At 41.8% G+C, this 20,125-nt stretch overlaps 1 protein-coding gene across 1 annotated transcript in view; it reads left to right on the top strand.

Moving 5' to 3' along the window:
* The first annotated feature begins 416 nt into the window (after window positions 1–416).
* NYAP2 (neuronal tyrosine-phosphorylated phosphoinositide-3-kinase adaptor 2) overlaps window positions 417–20,125 on the top strand; it is a 230,821-nt gene continuing 211,112 nt past the window's right edge. Inside the window, exon 1 of the mRNA XM_006020745.2 lies at window positions 417–631. Coding sequence (XP_006020807.1) covers window positions 426–631 — 206 coding nt within the window. The 5' untranslated portion in view covers window positions 417–425. The remainder of the gene's footprint in view (window positions 632–20,125) is intronic.

Raw genomic sequence — 20,125 nt, 5'->3', positions numbered from 1 at the left:
ACACGATTTGCATCATGATAACAAGATGCAAATAAGTGAATGTAACCCCCATCCCCTTCCATAAAACAAACAAAAAAGAACCAAACAATGAACCAAAAAATTAAAAGGGGAAAAGAAAAGACAAGGGAAGGAACCATTTTAAAACAACCACAGGATAACATTTTCTACAAGTTGATGGTTCAGAATAAATTAAAAAATAGTTTTTGTGCCTTTTTTAAAAAACACAATGTTCCAAACAGCTCTGCAGTGTTTTAAGGTAGAAGATTGATCTCAAATATATTTCTCACAGTGATCTGCAAATTGCAACTGACAACATATTATATAATCTGTGATAAGCTGAATGTGGTTTTCCTACTGATTAAGGTATCATGTGTTCTTCAACTTGCAGGTAGTGTTGCTTTCCTTTGTTCATTATCTCCTGCAAGATGATGAGTTCTAATCAGGAGGAGGTCACTTTGGGCGCTTTTCTCCAATATATTGAAGATATGGGGATGAAAGCCTATGATGGCTTGGTTATACAGAATGCATCAGACATTGCTCGAGAGAATGATCGTATGAGGAATGAAACAAACCTGGCTTACTTGAAAGAAAAGAATGAAAAACGCCGAAAACAAGAAGAAGCAATAAAACGGTAAATATTTTTCAGTGGAAAAAGTATTGTGTGTCATGAACTATCTGCTTTATATGTATGATATAGGAAACTGATGGAAAAGAAAAGGTTAGACTACATCTGGCCTAGAGGCCCAGGTGAGTTTCACTCCCCTGCTATATAGCCAATAGAAATCTTACATTAACTTAAAAAAAATGGATCGGGCACCAAATATATACATAAAAGCACAATTCTACAAATTCTGTGCACAACTTCTATTTATTTCACCTGGCAGCTTGAGGCGTGTGCTTATGGGTGTATTCCCACATTCTAGTCGGTGTGAATCAGAACTCTGAGTATAAACAGACTGTACATTTAGTTTGCCAAAACTTGTATTTCCTTGAGAGAAAGGACAACATTGTCTGATATAAATGTTGTAATAATTCCTTTAAGATTGATTTGGTATATGCAAATGAAAGGCTTGAACCCACACTGACAGGAGGACTTTTGTTTCTTTTTCCTGTAAGAATCTTCTGTATAGTAATTTAAGTGATTAGATGTTACAAAACATACTGTGCACTGTAGATCCTAATATAACAGACCTGCTGTGCTGCTGAACGTTCCATAGACACCTTAATAGTCCATTAATTGTGCTGGAATGTTAATAGAACAATAGCAGCAGTTCCAGTGTACTGGAGGGAAAACAACTGAAGGTGAATTTTTGGCTTTAGTGTTACCTGGTGCTTTTAGATTTTCTGTTTGAATGCTAATTTTGTTTTTGAGGAAGGGCAGAAAGACTGTTTGACGTGGAAGGTGATGAGGAATGTGTAATCAAATTGTGTTCTTTGCAATCCTTTGAGGCTGGAATATCATGATAGCTATCATGATTAATTAGAGTGCTTCAAAGTGTTTGGGATTTTAGAGTGCAGAGCACCTGAGGTGCAGCAGTAATAAGTAAGACGTTGTGGGATAAACCTGTTTTGTTTTTTTTTCAGCAAGTTAATGTCTTTATCTGTTTTAGTTTATGGCAGTTGTGCATTTGTTTAATAATTACCTCTTAGTTAACTATTAATTGGAGCAGTAACAAGGGTTAGGGTTATGGGGCCCTATAACTTCTAAGTTGGGGAGTCTTTCTCTCAGTGGCCTAATAATATGTAATCATTGAATACAAAGTAGAACAGTTCCAACAGGAAGGATTGAGAGAATACTCTGAGAACACCCTATAACAGTGGGGGCCAACTTTTTGGCAGGAGTGCCACACATTAAACCTTCACCGTCTTCAAGTGTTACTCTGATTCCTGATCCTTACCTGATATGCTGCTCAGTGTTCTGTTCCATGCACTGTGCTCCCTGACCAAGCTGCTTTTTGATTCATGCCCTATCTGCCACTGCGCTGCCTGTTCCTTCGCAAATGTGCTGTGTGCAACAGACACAAGGTGCCTGTGTCACTTGAAGCACCTGTGCCACAGGTTGGCCACTCCTGTACTATAACACAGTCTCTTTGGGGAGATAAATTATGTAGATTCAAGTCCCATAAAACAGAAAAAGGATTTGCATCCTCATCTCCCACATTGTTAGAGAATGATTTAACTACTAAATTATTGGATGAAGGAAGGAGCGGCATCTCTGACTTACTGATTTTGGGAATCTAGCCCAGAAAAGAAAATGGATTATTTTCTCTGAATAATTTACTGAAACTCAGATTGCCCTGATCAAGAGGAAACACCTTGCTTTTATAATGGATAGCTACACTTTTAAAGTATAGCAATATCTGGTATATAATTATCAGGATGAAAAATGCAATTAACTAGTATGCACTCTGGCAGTTGATAGGTAAACGATTAACTATGTGCTATAATGCCTGTGACCATGAAGTGCCATAAAAATTGAAATTAGCTTTAAAACAACGAGTAAATATCTGGTTTAGCGATCTTTTTCAATGGCAAACTAAGCATTAGAATATATTCTTTGGTTTACATGAAAGAAAGTTGATAACAATAAACACCTGAAGAAAAATACTAGCCAGAAGAGTGTGTTAATGGAAAGAAGTAAAGTCTAAAGATTAGACTTGGGGCTTCTGAGCTTTAAGCCTTACTGTGGCACCAGCTCATTGTGTAAATTTTGACAAACTCTGTGCCTCATTTGTAGCATGGACTTATCAATATTTCCTACCTCATAGTTGTTTCATGAGGATTTATTTATTGATCTTGGAAAAGGGTTTTGATAATTAAGACAAATCATAAAGTCACTGCTAGACAAAACCTCTTATTTAAGTGATTGGGGACTTGGCCTGAACAAAGACTGAGTGAAAAATAGGCGCTAGGGTGTGTGTATATACATAAGGAGGAGGATTCTTTGCATTGGTTTCCCTTTCTCCCTCTGGAAGAAAGGAATAAGGGATAAGCCTTTTGCATAATACCTTCTACTCTACCTTGGCCCCATTTGTTATGATGGACAACTGACAATAAAAATGCATCACAATGCTCATTAGACCTGTATAGATTTCTGAGGAAAATAATATGACCCAATACAGCCTTCCATGACACCCGTTGGCAGTAGGGATCCTTTCAGGGACTATTGCTGGTAGCAGAAATTCTGGCCTTGAGGTTTCATTTGAGATACCGAGGCATAAGGTGGGTATGACTGAGGGGCACTTTGCATACATAGTGCTGGTCTATTGCTGGGGCCCCTGATTCCTTCAAAAGGTGTGAAGGATAATGTTTCACTAAGGCAATAAATAAGGAGGAACTCCTCAAACAGGCACTGATAGAGTTTTTTGCCCATCTACTCCCTGTTTCCAAGTTTCCCTGCACAGAATTTAGAGAAGACATGGGCAACTCTCCATTTCTATTAGGAGAATTGAAAGTAGCGATGACTTAGACTCATTTGACTGAAGAAGCAATTACATCAAAAACTATGTAGTCTGACTGCAAAAAAGTGTGCTCCCTGTGGGTACCTCCAGTGATTTATCTGAGGCCAAGCTCCTTATTGAAAAGCGTCAGCCAGAGAAGATACAATAGGATTACTGGTTACCACCTTTGTTCCATGCACTTATTCTTACATACATGCTGAAATTAGGTCCTTGTATTTGTAGGTTACCTCTAATTCCTGCAAACGTAGTCTAAAGGGAAACAGTGGATCCCAGGGAACATGTACAGGCATAAAAAGACAAACAGGGCAGAGACCTGTGAGGAAGTATACCAACATCTAGAAAACATTCTCCTTTCCAATAAGGCAGCCATAACTTGAACTATGCATGCAGAAGGATTGTGAGAGAGGATTCCAGCAAGCACTTGGTTTCTCTTTGTTTCAGAATGAAATGAGTATTACTGTTTAGATTAGAAGTGTAACATCCTGATTCAAGTTTGAAAGCATTTGACCATATTCATAATGCCATTTTTGGGAGCATTTAAAAAAAAATTAATTCTTTTGAGAATAAGGTTGATTTGTGGTTGTTAACAACATGGAATAGTTTATCAGACACATGTATAGAACCGTTTTCAAGGAGTTATTTATTGGATCATACAATAACTGTTTTATAGCTTAAAAGTTTATTGAAATGCATTAGATGGTGCCAATGCTTGTAAACATGACGACTGAGAGAAACTGAAATATATTTGAACTACACATTTTGTTTGAGAATGGATTGGGAAGGATGCACAGCTTATATCTGTGCACTTAGCAGCATTGCTAATGGCGTACCCTCAGTAGGACTGCTAATTCATCACATATTGTTCTGATGGATTAGTCGTGGAAAAAATGTGTGGAGCTTTTGTAAATTGCGAAGGATAAAACACATCTCGTGTTAGACTGTACAAAAATCTACTCCTTGTCTGATCTTGCTGAACTGAGTCAGCTGATCTGATCTGAATTTCTGACCTAATTTTAGTCTACTACTTAGTGATCATGCAGCGAAAACAAGGTTAAAGTGCTGATCAAGAGCTGAGATTAAGCCACAGTAAATACGTTAGCATCCAGTTTGTCTAATTTCTGGCTGCTTTTGTCCATCTTTTATTTTTCTGTCTTACTATTTTATGGAAATCAGTTCAGAAGGCCCACAAATAAAATCACAATTTTGCCTAACCAAGTTATACATTTAAGATACTAAATTAAGAAGCACTCTAATTTCTCATTGGAAATCAAGTTAAGGATCTGCATTGGCCACTCCTAACAGTTCATAATGAATCACATACTCATGGAAGTAACTCTAGGAATAAAAGGTATGATTAACTCATCAATTCAAGGTGCCAGGGGTGTTTTGGGTTTACCCACAGACAACCATGCCAACAGCCATTTTCACCATAGTTCGTACATAGGTGAAAAATAATTTCAAAATGTTTGAGATTTATTATACTTCTTTACATTCTTCCTTGTTACCATTCTCTCTAAAAGTACTATTCTGAGCTGCATGAATGCAAAATCTCATGTAAAAAAACCATAACAAAACAAAATGAGGAAAAGGGACTAAGGTTGAATCAGTGGTTAGATAAGGCATATGAATTTGTCCTGATCAATTCCTCAATTTTATTCATTTTCAGACTCCTCTTCTTAAGTCTATTCCACAGAGAATAAAATTATAACAATGCACCAGGATACAAGTATTTAACTTCCCCTGCACTAATTTGATGGTGTGCATGGCCACGTATATCAGCCTGTTCAGATCCAGACCTAACCATACAGCATTTCTTTCTGTTCCAAATAGTTAGCCATACTTGTACCGAAATGGCACTGTTTCTCCTCATTATTGGTTGGAAGTAGACAGATGCTGACAAGAGGAGGAGCTTTTAATAGTGCTGTTCTGTGATAGAGCAAGTGGTAATGGGCCAGCCAGAGTTAAGCTCTTTTAATAAAGAAGGAATTGTAATGAACAGCTGTCATCCTAACCTTTCCTTCCCATGGCAAATCAAATATTGATGACTAACCCACCAGCAAATGTAAGAAATTTTTTCCCTCCTTCTCTATTTTAAAGGTGTTAGAGGTAATTGCGTTCAGGTATTCACTATCTGTTTTCTGTAGTTTGTCCTTAAGTCTCTTCATTAATAAGACATAGGGACTTGTTTCCTCCAGCTAAAAACTAGGCATTATCAGATCTATTTGATAGTAAACAAGGTTAAAAATAGGTTTCAGTGAGCTGTCTTATTCACCATTAAAAGCTCTATTTAACTGAGAATATATGTACAGAGTATCAAATAATATACATGGACATGCTTCCACCAAAATCTTTCTAGCAGAATAAAAAATAGTTTAAAGAAAATTATTTCATTATAAACTCACAGTTCACAATCAACTTAATTTCAATAGCATTTTCAAATCAGGAAAAAACTTTAGGCAAAAGAATGCATGAACTATTTTTTTAAATATTTGCCTGTAGTTAAAATTGTGCTTGGTGAGGTACACATTTCAAAATACACTGCAGAATACTCATGAATAGCAGATAACAAATACTGTACACTCACAGCCACACCTTGAGAAAAGCACAGAAGTTGAACCATTTCAGGCGATTCATTTAAAATCTCTGTAAACATAAATATGTGTTTCCATTGAGATGTTGTTGGTTGTGAATTCCGTGCTTCCTGCTCAGTAACAGCGGAGATTTTTAGACGTGCAATTGCTGGCATAGCCTGTTTTAATGAAGGTGCAGGTGTTATGGAAGAAAACCAGTTAAAGCTCTTGTTTTGACACAATTATTCATGTTGTGCTGCATAGTGACATCAAAAGAAACTGTGATACAGGTTAGAACACCATAGTTAAGGTCTTTTAGAGATTTCTGTTTAGTAGGAATTTCAGACTTTTATGTGGTGAAATTCTCATTAATTTTCCTTGTGGAGCTCAGCTAGTGTAGAGAAAGCAGTAGTATAATGATGCGTGGGTGAACAGGGCACACATCTCAGGTGCTGCCTAAGCTGGGAAGGCCAGAAGGGAGCTGTGGGAGTGGTGCCTGACCCTCCTCACAACAACACCACCTCCTCCCACACCCTGCAGGTTCCCTGTAGCAGCTCTGGCTCCAGATCAGCTCCAGCCATAGGGAAAGCAACTGCAGTAGCACATAGTGCATAAAAAGTAGCCAACAGAGGTTTGCAGGGAGGATGTTATCATCATTTTTGCTGCCAAAAGTGGGTGCCATATGTGTTGGTGGCAAAAAAGGAGGTGATATCCTTTTCTGCAGAAGCAATTTTCAATCTGCTGCTCCTACACCATGCACCACCACTGCCCAGGGCATAGTGCTGGCCAGTTATACTACTGAGCAAAAATACCACTAAGGGCTTTTATATTGAAAGCAAATGAAATGGATGCAACAGGAGATGACCTCCAAATTCATTTGTTTATGTCTGTAAGTGGATGAGATGGTCCAGCTGACAAATCCTCACTCCCAAATGCTCACATGAGTTTGACTACCCATATTACTGTAATGCAAAAAGAATAATTACAGTAATTCACATTTATTAAAAATATTATTTTGGAACAGTCTTGCCAAAATTATTACTGAAATTTACCAACAAAAAAGTTACTCTCCTACTCCCACTGACAGTATTGTGACATCCGAATGTTCAAAAATGAACAAAAACCAGCACAAGATTAGAATAAAATAATGAGATTTGTTTCAGGTAAATATATTTTTAGTGTTGCTGCCAGACTCTTTGACCTTTCATGGGAAAGTGTAAATTTCCTAGCCCTTATTCCCTTGCAATGCTCAGATAGCTAGTTTTATACATTCATCTTAGTGACTTGTTTGAATGGATGAAGTTTTGTTAGCTGTATTTAAAATGATAATTAGGAAAGTACGGACCTGAATGGCTTAGAAAATTGATAAAGGGAATACAAATCTCTTTCTCCACCCCATCCTTTCCCCCCTTGTTACTAGTTAATTCAAATCTAGGTGAATGGTGGTTAAAAGTTCTTGCTATTTGTGGGTTGGCTGATAATCTGAGAGACATGGGTTGCTGACCCTGGTCCAATTGCTACTGGATTGGACCAGGGTCAGCACATATCAGTTTACAGCCTGGTTAGCATTTTGCTCTCAGCAGGCTGAAGCATCATGGAAACAGACCTGTTAAACCAATCTAAAAAGTAAGTGATCCCTTGTGCGTCAGGACTGAAACACGGAAAAAAAGTACATATATGTTTGCATAATTCACATTGCTTTGTACATCAGCATAAGTTATATTGTGATCAGGAAAACACCAACATGGAGCTATCTAAGATCGGCTTACTGCACCTTGCTGGTAGGCAGTCAGAATCCAGGTACTAGTCTGTGGGTATATCTATATGAGACATTTACTGCACAGTAAACACCTCAGCATCTACATGTGTGCCCCTGTTAGGATGCATGAAACTAATAAACTCTGCAGCAGGGTAGGGCATGTAATTATAATGGGAAATGGGAGAAATAGGAAATGTAGATGCTGACTGGCTGGCTGGGGCATAAGGGTGCTTCAGTGCTGGTGTTGCCTGCCAGCTAGACCCACACTGAAACACCTACATGCCTTAGCCACCCGCTCTGCACTGAGCCCAGTTGGAGCCTACGCTGAGCCCAGTTGGAGCATCTGGCAGGCTGATCCCTGGGGCCCCCTGCCAGCTGAGGTTGCTCCAACCAGGCTTCACATGCTGCTTATGAATAAACTCCAGAGCTAATTGCTCTGGAGTTATTTGCTCCCGGGTGCACATTCAAACAACATGCCTGGAAGCAAAAAACTCAAGAACAATAAGCTTGGGAGTTAATTCATGTGCACTAATTGCACTTGTAGACATGCCCAGTTTTTCTTTAATAAATTGATATAGTGGTATGACATGGACAGATGAACTCTAAACTGGTCTGACTTAAGCTGGTAGTGTTTTAACCTGATTCTTTCTGGTATAATTTTTGACTAGCTTGGGCAAAGCTACTGTGGGTTAGGCATTAATGTTGTCTGTCCACTACTTGGCTGATTATATCAGTAAATCTGTCCATGCCCAGAGGCATACCTGTGGGTATATGGATTAGGAGTCTTTCTTGCACTGTCAGTTATATCCCTTTTCTCTGCTTCTGTGTTTTCTTCTAGCTTTTTGCTTTATCTTTTGCTTAAAACCAAGAAAAAATTATGACAAATTGGTTCCTAATCTAGAGCAGAAAATGGGAAATTGGTTTAAACATCCAGTACTTGCCTTAACAAAAAATTCCATACAACTTAATGGAAATTAAACCTGTGGGACTGTATAAAATCTTTCAAAACACAAACATCATATATTAAAGAACTATTACATTTTGAATTATCCAATGGTATTCTGCAGTCAGGAGATTATTTCTTCTCTCTATAAAATGGTTCAAATCTACCACGGAAGAGTTAATGTTATTCAAAATACTGTGGCACCTTTCCAAAAGGAAATGAAATGTTATCAATAGAAACTGGGCAGGAGAAGAAGAGAATATTTAAAAATATGCTTAGTTAGAATCTTTTCAGTGAACTTAGAATGGATCTCATTAATAAAGAAATGCTTTCAGTAAAAAAGCCCAATCAATCTGTCACATACATTAGCAAATCTTAGTCCAAGTCAGCTGGAAAAACTGCTAAGAGCTGATCTGCTGCCTTTCAAAAATCACAATATCAATAACATATTCCATGTTGAAGTTCTACTGACTCCCAACAAATGTCGTCATTATATTTGACTTGAACTGTAAAGGTCAACAGAAAGGACAGCACTGCCTGAGGAACTGGTATTTGTGGAGAACAGAAAGGAAAGAACTCTGCAAACCCACAAGCAGTAGAGCTGTAGTCGGTAGTTAAATGCACTCACACGCACCCTTATGAACGGTTGCCAAAACTGTCACTAATAAATACCGTTGGAAAAGAGCAGTTCCACACAGAGGAAGCCAGAAAGATGTATGATACCACTAGGATAATGGGTGGATTTTTGTGTGTCTTGGAAAAATTCCTCATGGACTATCACTTAGTTGTGAAGCTAAATAAAAATAAACAAATTGTTTCATGAAGAAACAAAACCTTCAAGACCATGGCTTTTTACAAGGCTGTAAGTTCCAGCCCCACTTTCCTCTTATTAATAATAAAAAATACTTCAAACCCACCCACCTGACTGACAACTCTCTCCTCTTTATAGATCAGGGCTGTCCAACAGGCAACCCACAGGCTGCATGTAGGCCACTAGCTGTTGAACTGTAGCACCTGGGCTCCCCACATTGTTCTGGCTGCAGGAGCAGCCGGGGGCTTCAGGCTCCCCCACCATCCAGCTTTCACTGCCTGGCAGAGGGGCAGGGGGAGCAACAGCACGGGGAAGCCTGGTGCAGTGGGGAGGCACAGGGAACAGCAATCCACCCAGCAGGAGGGACTGGTGGGCATGAGGGCTCTCCGGGGTACGAGGCCCCTGGCCACTTAGAAGTCAGACAGCCCTGTCCCGGATACTAGCACCACATGGCCAGATTACAAATGTTATTGTTATGATCTGTTTATAAGAGGAAAAATGAGGGATGTTGCCAAGATAATCTATTCAGTGAATTCATGTATTGTCACAAGGAAAGGGGTCCTTATTTGGACATGTGTATCAGAGAGGAAATATTTTTGATATAGCCTTTCTCTGCAATGACAGCAAACAGCTGCCACTGGGTATTTCTTATGTGCTGTATGTTAGGTAGACAGCTGAAACTATATGAAAGTGTAATATAGGGTTTTGTGCGTATGTGTGTGTGTTTTTTTTATTTGTGCAGACTGGATTTGTATGTTATTAGATTAAAGTTGGAGAAATTATAGATTAAAGAAGTGGGCTACAGAGAGTTTAGTAGTTTTGGTAGTTTATGTGCTCTCCCCTCCCAACACTTTCCATTCCATTTTGACTTGAAGCTGTAAGTGGATTCAGTTTAGAAGTGTAAACAAAAACCCCTGGGCAAAGTTATCTTTGGCAACAAAATGCTCATGTATAATTTAGTGCCAACAGTAGTCTATTTTCTGGAGAAGCCACAACTCTACTCATGTGAAAACAGAATGACCCCTCACTTCCACAGAGTAAGAGGGGTTCAGTTCAGGGTTGATTAGCTGTGGTAGACTGTTGTAGGAGAAGTGATGTGCAAATGTGTTCGCAAGTCATTGGATAGTCTGAGAAGGAATAAACTAATCTACTTCAGCTCTCACAACAAAAGTCCAGTCAAAACCAGAGACACATTATTGTTTTTATTGCATAGGGCCTAAGGACCACAAACAGTAATTATGGGTCCCATTTTAGAAGCATAAAATGCAAACTGAGGCCTTACCAAGGAGCTTCAAAGTATTCTCACAACAGGTGAATAAACAGACAATTGAAGACTGAAAGGACTGCTAATTTCTAGTCCTATTTTAGGGCAAAAAAGTATAAATTAAAAAAAGTCTCATAATTAATGGTAGAATCCAAGTATATTCTGATAAATTCCATTAAATAAACACTGTTTATTTAAGCTTAAGAAAATGGTTTCAAATAGGCTTCTGCAAACATTTTTAGATTGTGTCCATGCTTCAAGGGGTTTTAAGCATCTCACACTAAGACAAATATTCTTGGCAGGAAGTGGGCTACAAAAGGAAAAAAATAGTAATTTAGAAGATCAAAAATGAGAACAATTATATGGCTTCCTACAAATTAATCAAATTTACATACGTTAAATCTGCTAGTGGATTATATAGGACATATCTCACCAGTAGATTCTCTGGTAGCTGAGGGCACTTTAGTTATTAAGTTGAGATCACATGTTAGGAGCCATTAACTGAATTGCTTAGTACAGCCTTTCCCTGAATGCTAGGGCAAATGCAGGGTTTCATACCCTTGACTAATTTAGTACTATAATTTAATTTCTGAAACATACTTTTAATTGAATCTTTAATGACAGAAGGAAAGTAAGCTGCAATGTCTTTTAGTACTGCAATAGGATTGTTTTAAAATGTAGACCATCAGGATAATAATCCCCAAGAATGAAGCATAAAGGTTGTTTCCTTTCTCTGCATGCTGTTGTGAAACAGAAATTTCCTGCTGGCTGCAGAAGCTCAGGGCTGAAACTGAAGTGCTGCTGTACATCAGAAGTTATGTATTTTCCTCTCAGCATTATAACCCCAACAGGGACAATGTTGCAGCCCTTCCAGATCATGCAGGTCAGAATTAGTAAACAAAGCAAGATAAATTTTAAATTGGTCTTCTGATACCAAACTTGCAATAGTGAAAGCTCTAACTAGCAGTCTCATTTTACAAGTTTTTGTAACTGAGATGAACTTGAGGGAAATGTCAGCAATTTTATAAGCAAAAGGCAATTGCTTTGCAGAGGAACAATTGAAATTTTCTTCCTGAAATTGTAGCTTGTATCTCTGTAGTAAAAGATATAGCTATACAGCTTTGGGTTTTCCTTAGTTTCAGTCCAAATCTGCCTGATCACATAAATGTGAAAATTAGAGGTAGGTGTAGAGTTTAAAAAAAATAAATCAAACTATGCTAAATAAAATTCAGTGTAACAGGAGGCAGTCATATATCAGTACTTTGCTGTGTTTTAGGATTCAGATTATTTTAAATTGGCAGATTGTATGCAGTTCTTTCCTGTCACTGCTGGGGGGCGGGGAAGGGCAAATTGTACACAAAGTGTATGGAGGGCAAAAGTAATATGAATGGGAGAAGGAGTACAGTTTTTAAAAAAGGTTCTCATTGGGAAAGGAGGATGATGTAAAAGAACCCAAAGAGTCAAAGTATTCAATAAAAAGAAAGAAAAAAAACCCCAGCACCTTGTTCTACTTTTGGACTGCCTTTGCTCTTACTGCTACCTCTTGAGTCAGTTGTGGAATGAACTGCAATATAGATATCAGGAATAGAGTTAGTTAAGTCATGTATTTTGTTCAGCAACCAAAAAAAAATCAGTTAAGATCAAACTTTTCTTTGTTCTGTTTCTTATCATTAAAAGAAGTTGCTGAAGAAAATTAATTTATTTCAAGAGAAAATGTTTTTGTTTTGAATGCTTCTAAAGAAAGAAAAGAAGTGAAAGTTTAGGTTCACACAGGTATCTAGTGGAGATGCCATTTCCAGCCTTTTTCCATTAACTCAGCCAGAGGCAGTCTTTTGTCACAATGAACTTTACAGTATTGCCAAGCTCTATATGTGACTTGGCTATTATTCAAATACCTTGTATGTGGTATCCCCTTTTAGTCTAGAGCTAGAGCAGGTGGTTCTGTACACACAGCTCCTGTGGATCTAATTATAAGATTTTATAATTTTCATGATAATTGACTGCATTTTTGCTACATCCTTGAATTTTCCATGAAACTAGTTAAGAATGATTGAACAGAATGGTTTTTGTTGAAAAATCCTTGGGCATCTCCCAAGGATTACACATTCTCCCAGGGGGACAGAGGTGGCAATGGGAAGGAGTGATGTGCTTTAATTGGAGCGGCTCTTGGAAGTCACTCTAATTGAAGTGCCTTCAGCATCTTGTGTTTTCAGCTTCCTGCACTTCAAAATGGTGGTGGGGACGCTTTAATTAAAGCTTCTTCAAATAGCTTTAGTTAAAGCACCTCTGCTGCCATTTTGAAGTGTAGGGATGCTGAATACAGATGATGCTAAGGCTGCTAGAGCATACTAATTAGTTATGCATGATAATTAGCATGTGTTGGAGCAGGTGTCAGGCACGTGTGTAGGTGTCCCTTAATTGGTAAAATCAAATTTATAGGAACATATCAGTTTCTATAAAAGACTGGTTAGAATAGGTTTATCTTATGGTAGATGCAAGGGAAGGTATGAAGAAAGGATAGATCACTGCAGACATCCCTGTTCGCATGCTTTCCCTTTTACCTACCCACATACAGGAGCGGGTAAAATGGGGCTTGTGAGTTGAATCCAGCCCATGGAGGGACTCTGTGCAGCCGTCAGTGGGTTCTTTGGTCCTACCTGGCCCAGGCACTGTCTGGCCCGTGGCACATTCCACCGCCCTTGGGCATGCTGTAGTCAGACTCCATTTCCCAGCATACATGGCGGCAGTGGCTACTTTTGGCTGCCACCACTGCTGGCCCCGGTCCCATGGAGACCAGCCAGGACCTGCATGAGCAGGGCCTGAGCCCCAGGCTGAGCATACAGCCCTGGACCGCTTCACACTGGGGATCAGGGTCTGGTCGGCACCCTCTCCAAACCCGCTTGATCTGGCCATCATGAGTGGCAGTGGGAGCAGCAGTCCTGGCATGAGCTCTGGATCCTGCTTTTCCCCACTGCTGCTGCTGCTCATTATGGCCACAGAGGATGGGGCTGGAGTGGGTGCTGCAGGAACCCCAACCTCCCATGGAGGAGGGGGGCAGGGTTGGGATGGGGCTATGTGGTCAGCCTGGGGTTTGGGTCCTGCCTGCATCTCCAGGTCTTCAGGGGGCTGGGGATGCTGGAAGCCAGAAGGAGTCTCCATGCACAAGTCACTGCCGCTGAAGCCTGGCAGAAGCTCCATTGCCTCCAGGCCCTCTTTGAGGTAGAATGGTGGCCCAGAGGCAGTGCTGGTAGTGGTGGAAGCCCAGGTATGGCACATAGCCCCATACCTGGCCTGCCCTCCTTCCTGGCCTGGTTAGATGCCAAGTTGGACCACCAATGAGAGACAGAAGACTGGGTCCAACCCAGTATGGCACCTGTTATGTTCTTGTGGTCCAGAATAAAATTCCCAGTTCCACATTCTTGAAAATGTTCATTTTATGGTGGGGAAAATGTTTCCTACCAAACCATAACACCCATACAACAATGCCTTTACTCCATGCTGAGGCATGAATTGAGGAAGTTACTTGATCTTTCTGTACATTTCAGTAAGCTGTAGAAAAATATTTGTTGCCTGGGCGTGGGCCACTGCAGGCATGTGGCTGCATTTCTAGAATGAAAAGTGCATGTTTGTTTATTTGCTTATTGGTTCAATCTACATAGGTTAGACTAATCTGCAAAGATTTAATTGATTCAGCCTCGGGCTTTTTGACTGTTTGTACTTAGCCCCCAAAGCTGTGTTGCTTCCCCAAAGTTATAGTTTTAGACTGTTTGACCCTGCTTAGAAATTGTTGGTATTGTCTATCTCCCCTCACCCACCAATCTGGGGAAGTTTGGCAGGTTCAGAAATGTTGTTACTGTTGGTTCAAGCATTTGCATCTTTTCAAAGGAGCATCCTGTAGGGAAGAGCTACTCTCAGATACTGTCTGTATTCTCCCAAATTTGAAGGGTAAGTACAGGGGTGTAGGTTGTAGCTGTGTTGGTCTAAGGACATAGGCAGACAAGGTTCCTTGGGTGAATCTGATATCTTTTATTAGACCAACCCAAATAGTTGGAGAATAGTTATTAAGCAAGCTTTCGGGTTCAAAAACCCTTTGTCAGGCTAAGGAAGTTTCAGCAGTTGGTGTGTGCTCTTCCTGGATGGAATGAAAAGTAAAGAAGTAAAAAGAAGTAAAGCTGCTGGCTTGCTTAATACCTATTCTCCAACTATTTGGGTTGGTCTAATAAAAGATATCAGATTCACCCAAGGAACCTTGCCTGCCAAGGGTAAGTACAGGCATTTAAGAAGCCTGAGGTGGAAGTGCTCTAAATTTTGAGCTTTGCTTTTAGTGCCCAAGGTTATCAAATAGAACAGACACTAGCCCTTCAGTACAGGGGGCTTAGAGTCTGCCTGCACTGGGCAAGGCACACCTCCCAGCATGCCCCGTTACACACAAGTCAGGGACTCCTCTGGGCCACCCATAGGGGTGTGTGTGGGAGGGGGAGGGGTGTTGATGGCCTTGTTCTTGATGAGGAAGTCGGACAGGTCCTAATAAAATGGCATGGTCTGTCTCTGGTCCCCAGACTTCTTGTTAGCATCAAGTACGCAGTGATACGGCCTTTTCATCACCATGCTCTTGGTGAGGGACTGTGACCAGTCCCTGTTGTGGCCCAACACCTACATCTGTTGGGCAATGTGGTTGAAGACATCTCTGATGTGATGACTTTTCTGGAGCTAGCAGTGGATCTTTAACTTGCCCCAGATGGCAATGGGATCTTTTATCTCCCTGCATTCCCAGTTTTGTGCCTGGGTTTGGCTGCTGGCAGGTGATGGGGTAAGTCTGTCCATGGTCCTTGGCAGTGATGTGGGTTCTTGGTGTCCATGGGTGGATGAGGGTCTGGCTATGAGGGGATGGGTGGAAGGATGGAACTGTGGAGGTGTTAATGGAAGAACCTCCACAATCTCAAAATTTCCAGGGGCTTCCAACAGACATCCCTTGATTGTGGCAATGCCCCACACCATGCCCAGGCTGTAAATTTCAAGCATCCTTGACCTCCATTATGGAGGCATCTGGCCATGACTTATGTGGTCCTGAAACCTTTCAGCATGCCAGGTGCCTATGGGCCAAGTGTCTATCAGCAGTCCCTGAGGTGCAGAGGCCACAGGGCTGATTCCATTTAGGCTCATGCCAGTCTCTTGACCCCCCGCATCATAGGCAGTGCATGTGGGGGGTACTAGGAGGCACATGTCCCCCCCTAAGAGTGCTGGTCCCCCTCCTGACAGTGAGTGGTCCAGCTGGTAGGGGGCACGGAGAGCGCTAGTGCCGCCCTTGAAATTGGCTCCACCGGCAGCACGTCAGTGGTGGAAGTGCTGGCAGCAGAAGTCCCAGCACTTCTGCTGCCACTGTGCCATCTGTGTGCTTACTGACTGGCTGCTGTGGAACACCCCCCATCGGTTGCCAGCTGGCCACTGGGGGACCCCCTTCCCATTCGCTGGCTAGATGCTGGGGGATCTATCCCTGGTCATGCCCTGATGGTGCCCCCCTCCCCTGCCCCCCACCCCCGACTTGGGAGGCACCAGTTACCCTTACCTGAAAACCAGTTCCTGCTTGGGGAGAGAGGTGGTGGTTTTGGGTGGCAGGGTGCCTGGTTCAGAGGCTCCCTGGGAGGGTATGCAGGTGCCAGGGCCAGGCTTCTATGATCCTGTGCCTGCATGCCTGGGGGTTCTCCTGGGTTTTGCTTCAGGTCAATGGGGTGCTTCATGATGGGGTGGATGGGTGTGATCTGAAAATAAGTGTGGCACAATGCTGGGTCTGGTGCAGGGACAGAGAACCCTTGTACTCCTCCTCCCCGGCCTACTCCCTTCTGCCAGACTGTGGCTTCCAGCTGGCCGTGATCTGAATAAAATTGTGTGCAACATTCTGCTTGTCCCAAAGAAATGTACCTAGGATTTTTGAGATCAGCTGCTGTTACAAACATGGAAAAGTAGCTTTGGACTTCTACTTCTCCTATTTCCCCTGGATGGATATTCCACAAGGAGGCCAGAATGGAGATCACTGCTTCAGGTCATTGTATGATTAACAGTCACATTAGATATCCAGTGTCTTCATGCAAATTGTGGGATACAGCCTTCTGTAGAATGGAAGACATTGGTTCATGGAACAGTATGAGTGAAGCAAGCATGTACAATGTTATTCACTTTGACAGACTGCTTTTAAGACAGGAGCACAGAGAAACAAAAGTGATGTCCTTGTTGGCAACTACTAGTGTGGGAAAAGGCTGCATTTCTATTTACTAAAAATGAGTGGATATTGAGAACAAAATTAACAACAGAGATTGGCATCATGGTTCAGAAATGCCAGTGGAGAGATGTTTAATCTCTGCTGCCAAGAAAGTGAGACCTAGCAAAGGAATTTTAAAGTCCAGGAAATAAAACTGCAAGAAATGTCCAGCTCTCAACGGTTCCAATTTCCTAGGCATGGGGTGAGCCTGGTCCACCAGCCTTGGGGAGCACATGTTATCCCTTCCGGCAGCCATATGTGGAAAATTCAAACAAAATCTGAATGTTTCCTTTCTGTGGTGCAGTTTACAGCCTGACAGTCCTTGGTAGCAGCATAGAAAGAGGAGGGGGGAATTTTAGGGGAAAGCCAGGGACAAGACCCCACTAAAGCCATTGCAAAGATACTAGACCTGCTTGCAGGTGTTACCCCCCCCCCCCCACACCAAAAAAAGCCCTCTCCACTTTAAAATTGGCATACTCTTGTGCTGAGTCCAGCACATGCCCAGAAGAGGCTTCAGGCTAGCTGGACCCGGCTTGCCCAACGTCTGTATGGATCAGGGCAATGTAGCATAGTAGAATGTATTATAATGGATTAATTTGGTACATGAGGCATGATGAGTTCCCACCTTGATTGTTAATGTTTGGCCTTGAGAACATTGTTAATATGTAAGTTCCATAAAACTAATCTTTCCTCCCTCTCCAGTTTCTTCCCAGACACAACAGTCTGGGAATCTATAGCCTGAAGGACTGCTCCTGCCACTTCAAGGAAATATACTTATAGAGAAGATGCAGCTGCTGACACCCAGGGGTGCTTGTACATGCGATTCCATTAACATGTACATGTGATAAAAATGTTACTTTGTGACAGTAGATGCCTGCTGAAGGCAGAAGTGGTGAGAGACCCTATCTTTTTCTTTTTTTGGTGGAGCCTGCCTTCTGCCGGGGGGCAAGCTGCTGGCAAGCTGAGCAGCCCTGAGCTGCGGGGGGGCCCCAGTCCCTCCCTCCATGGTGGTGGCACCCCCTGAGGCTGCCTGGGTGGGCTGGTAGCAGGCTGGGTGCTGCCCCACCTCAGAGGCAGTACCCGGCTGGATCCAACCATTACTAGGGTAACCAGAATTATTAGAAATTGTCTTTAAGCCACGAGAACAAAGACATGAGAACAAAGAAAGAATCTCTGCTATTTTATGGGCTATTGGATACATCCAAGGTTTCTGGAACTTTGGGCCATGAGCTGGACTCATAGGTTTCTGGTCCTGCATCATATATTAAGCACAAACAGTGTAAGTACTTCTCACAATCTACATTTTACACATACACTCAGTTTCCCAGGCAAGTTGCTAAATAGTGCTGCTAAATATTAGTATGTATAGGTGTGCTGAAGTACATGTGGGCCTGTTCAAGTGTATTTTTATAGTGATAGGAGTGGGGGTCCCTGTCTACACCAGTAACTCCATATCAGCGTTTGAAAAGCTTAATACAATTTAACAATGTTACAGAATTATTAATTGCCTTGGTAAAGGCTGACAAGGTTCTTTGGGTGAATTTGATATCTTTTATTAGACCAACTTAAATACAGTAAAAGCTCTGTTATTCGGTATCCCCCAGGAATGGGGGATGCTGGATAACAAAATATACTGGTTAATTGAGCAGCTCGAAAAGTCGTCCTTGTCTGTTCAGGCCACCACTTCTCCCACTGCGTCCAGGGTGTCACCGCCCCTCCCGCAGCATTGCCACCCCTCCCACGGGGGAGTCGGGCCCCACGCAGCCTGTTATGCCCCCGGGCTGTGGGAGCTCAGCAACACAGGCTGCTTTGCCCTGGGCTGTGGGGGCTTGGAGAAACCAGAAGTGCCATGGTGGGTACTTCTGGTTTCACTTTACCTTCCAAGCTGGCATGCTGGTTAATAGAGTATAGCAGCTTGTAAGGTGCCGGTTACTGGAACTTTTACTGTAGTTGGAAAAAAGATTTAAGCAAGCTTTTGGGTTTAAAAACTCTTTGTAGGCTGAGGAAGTATCTGCAGTTGGTGTGTGCTCTTTCTGGATGGAATGAAAGGTAAAGAAGCCAGAGGCTGGGCTGGTATGCATACAAGCTAGGCAGTTGGTAGCGATAGAGGGCACTTCCATCACCAAAGTTATCTTGATGCCATTCTAAACCATGTTAAATAGCCAGGATTTAAACATGATTTTAGTCAAAAGCTTCATGTGCATTAGGGAAATTGCCCATTGCCAAAAATCAGTGCAGAGGAATAAATTCTTAAGACAGGTTAACTGTGAGCAGAAGCAGCCCTAGTTTATTTGAGCCTACAAAAGCAGCGGAATCAAATTCAGCTCTTGCTCAACTTCACCCATGACAATACAAAATAAGAGACATTCAGCAATACACAGTTTTATTTGTGTGGATGGATCTGTGCTAACCAGAGGGAGGAGGACGCAGGACTGGGGAGAGAGGCTTTGCTGACTATTGTCAGTGACAGACTTGGGGCAGGGCAAGGCTGGCCCAGCACTTGGGCAGAGCAGATGAGCTCTGGCTGAGGCTAGAGTGCTGCCCAGAGCGGGGAGGAGGGGGTGAGCAGCGTGTGCAAAATCCCATGGACTGCCAGCTGAATGCGACCTAAGGTGAGTCACAATGTGTTCTGGTACAGATGTTCATTACAGTGCTCTAACCTACAGTGCTGTACTGATACCACATCCATCCAGGAGATCTTAAAGTGGGATCTGGCATTTTTATAGCACTCTATGTGCCCTGACCATCTGTTTGATTATGGCTGTAAAGCACTATCTGTGCACTTATCATGCAATAAATGCAATGTCTGTACCTGGCCAAAGTCCCTAGAATGTACATAGGAGTACTGGTGATACGTTAAGGCCAACAGGTGGTGTGATTTTTTGAGCTGCTGATAACCTTCCTCTTCATGCCCTTCATTACCATATTTGTGATGCTACATGTTGTGTTGCAGAGGCGAGTGCATAGCTTATAATTGATATTTATGGCTACTTGAAACTTGCCTTAAATTTGACACACCACAAGATTTTTCTTTACTGACAATGCAATCTACATGGGAAAA

This window comes from Alligator sinensis, unplaced genomic scaffold (assembly GCF_000455745.1).
Source record: "Alligator sinensis unplaced genomic scaffold, ASM45574v1 scaffold596_1, whole genome shotgun sequence".
NCBI lineage: Eukaryota > Metazoa > Chordata > Crocodylia > Alligatoridae > Alligator > Alligator sinensis.
Note: the sequence above shows the minus strand (reverse complement) of the source record. Positions and strands in the feature narration are given on the sequence as shown.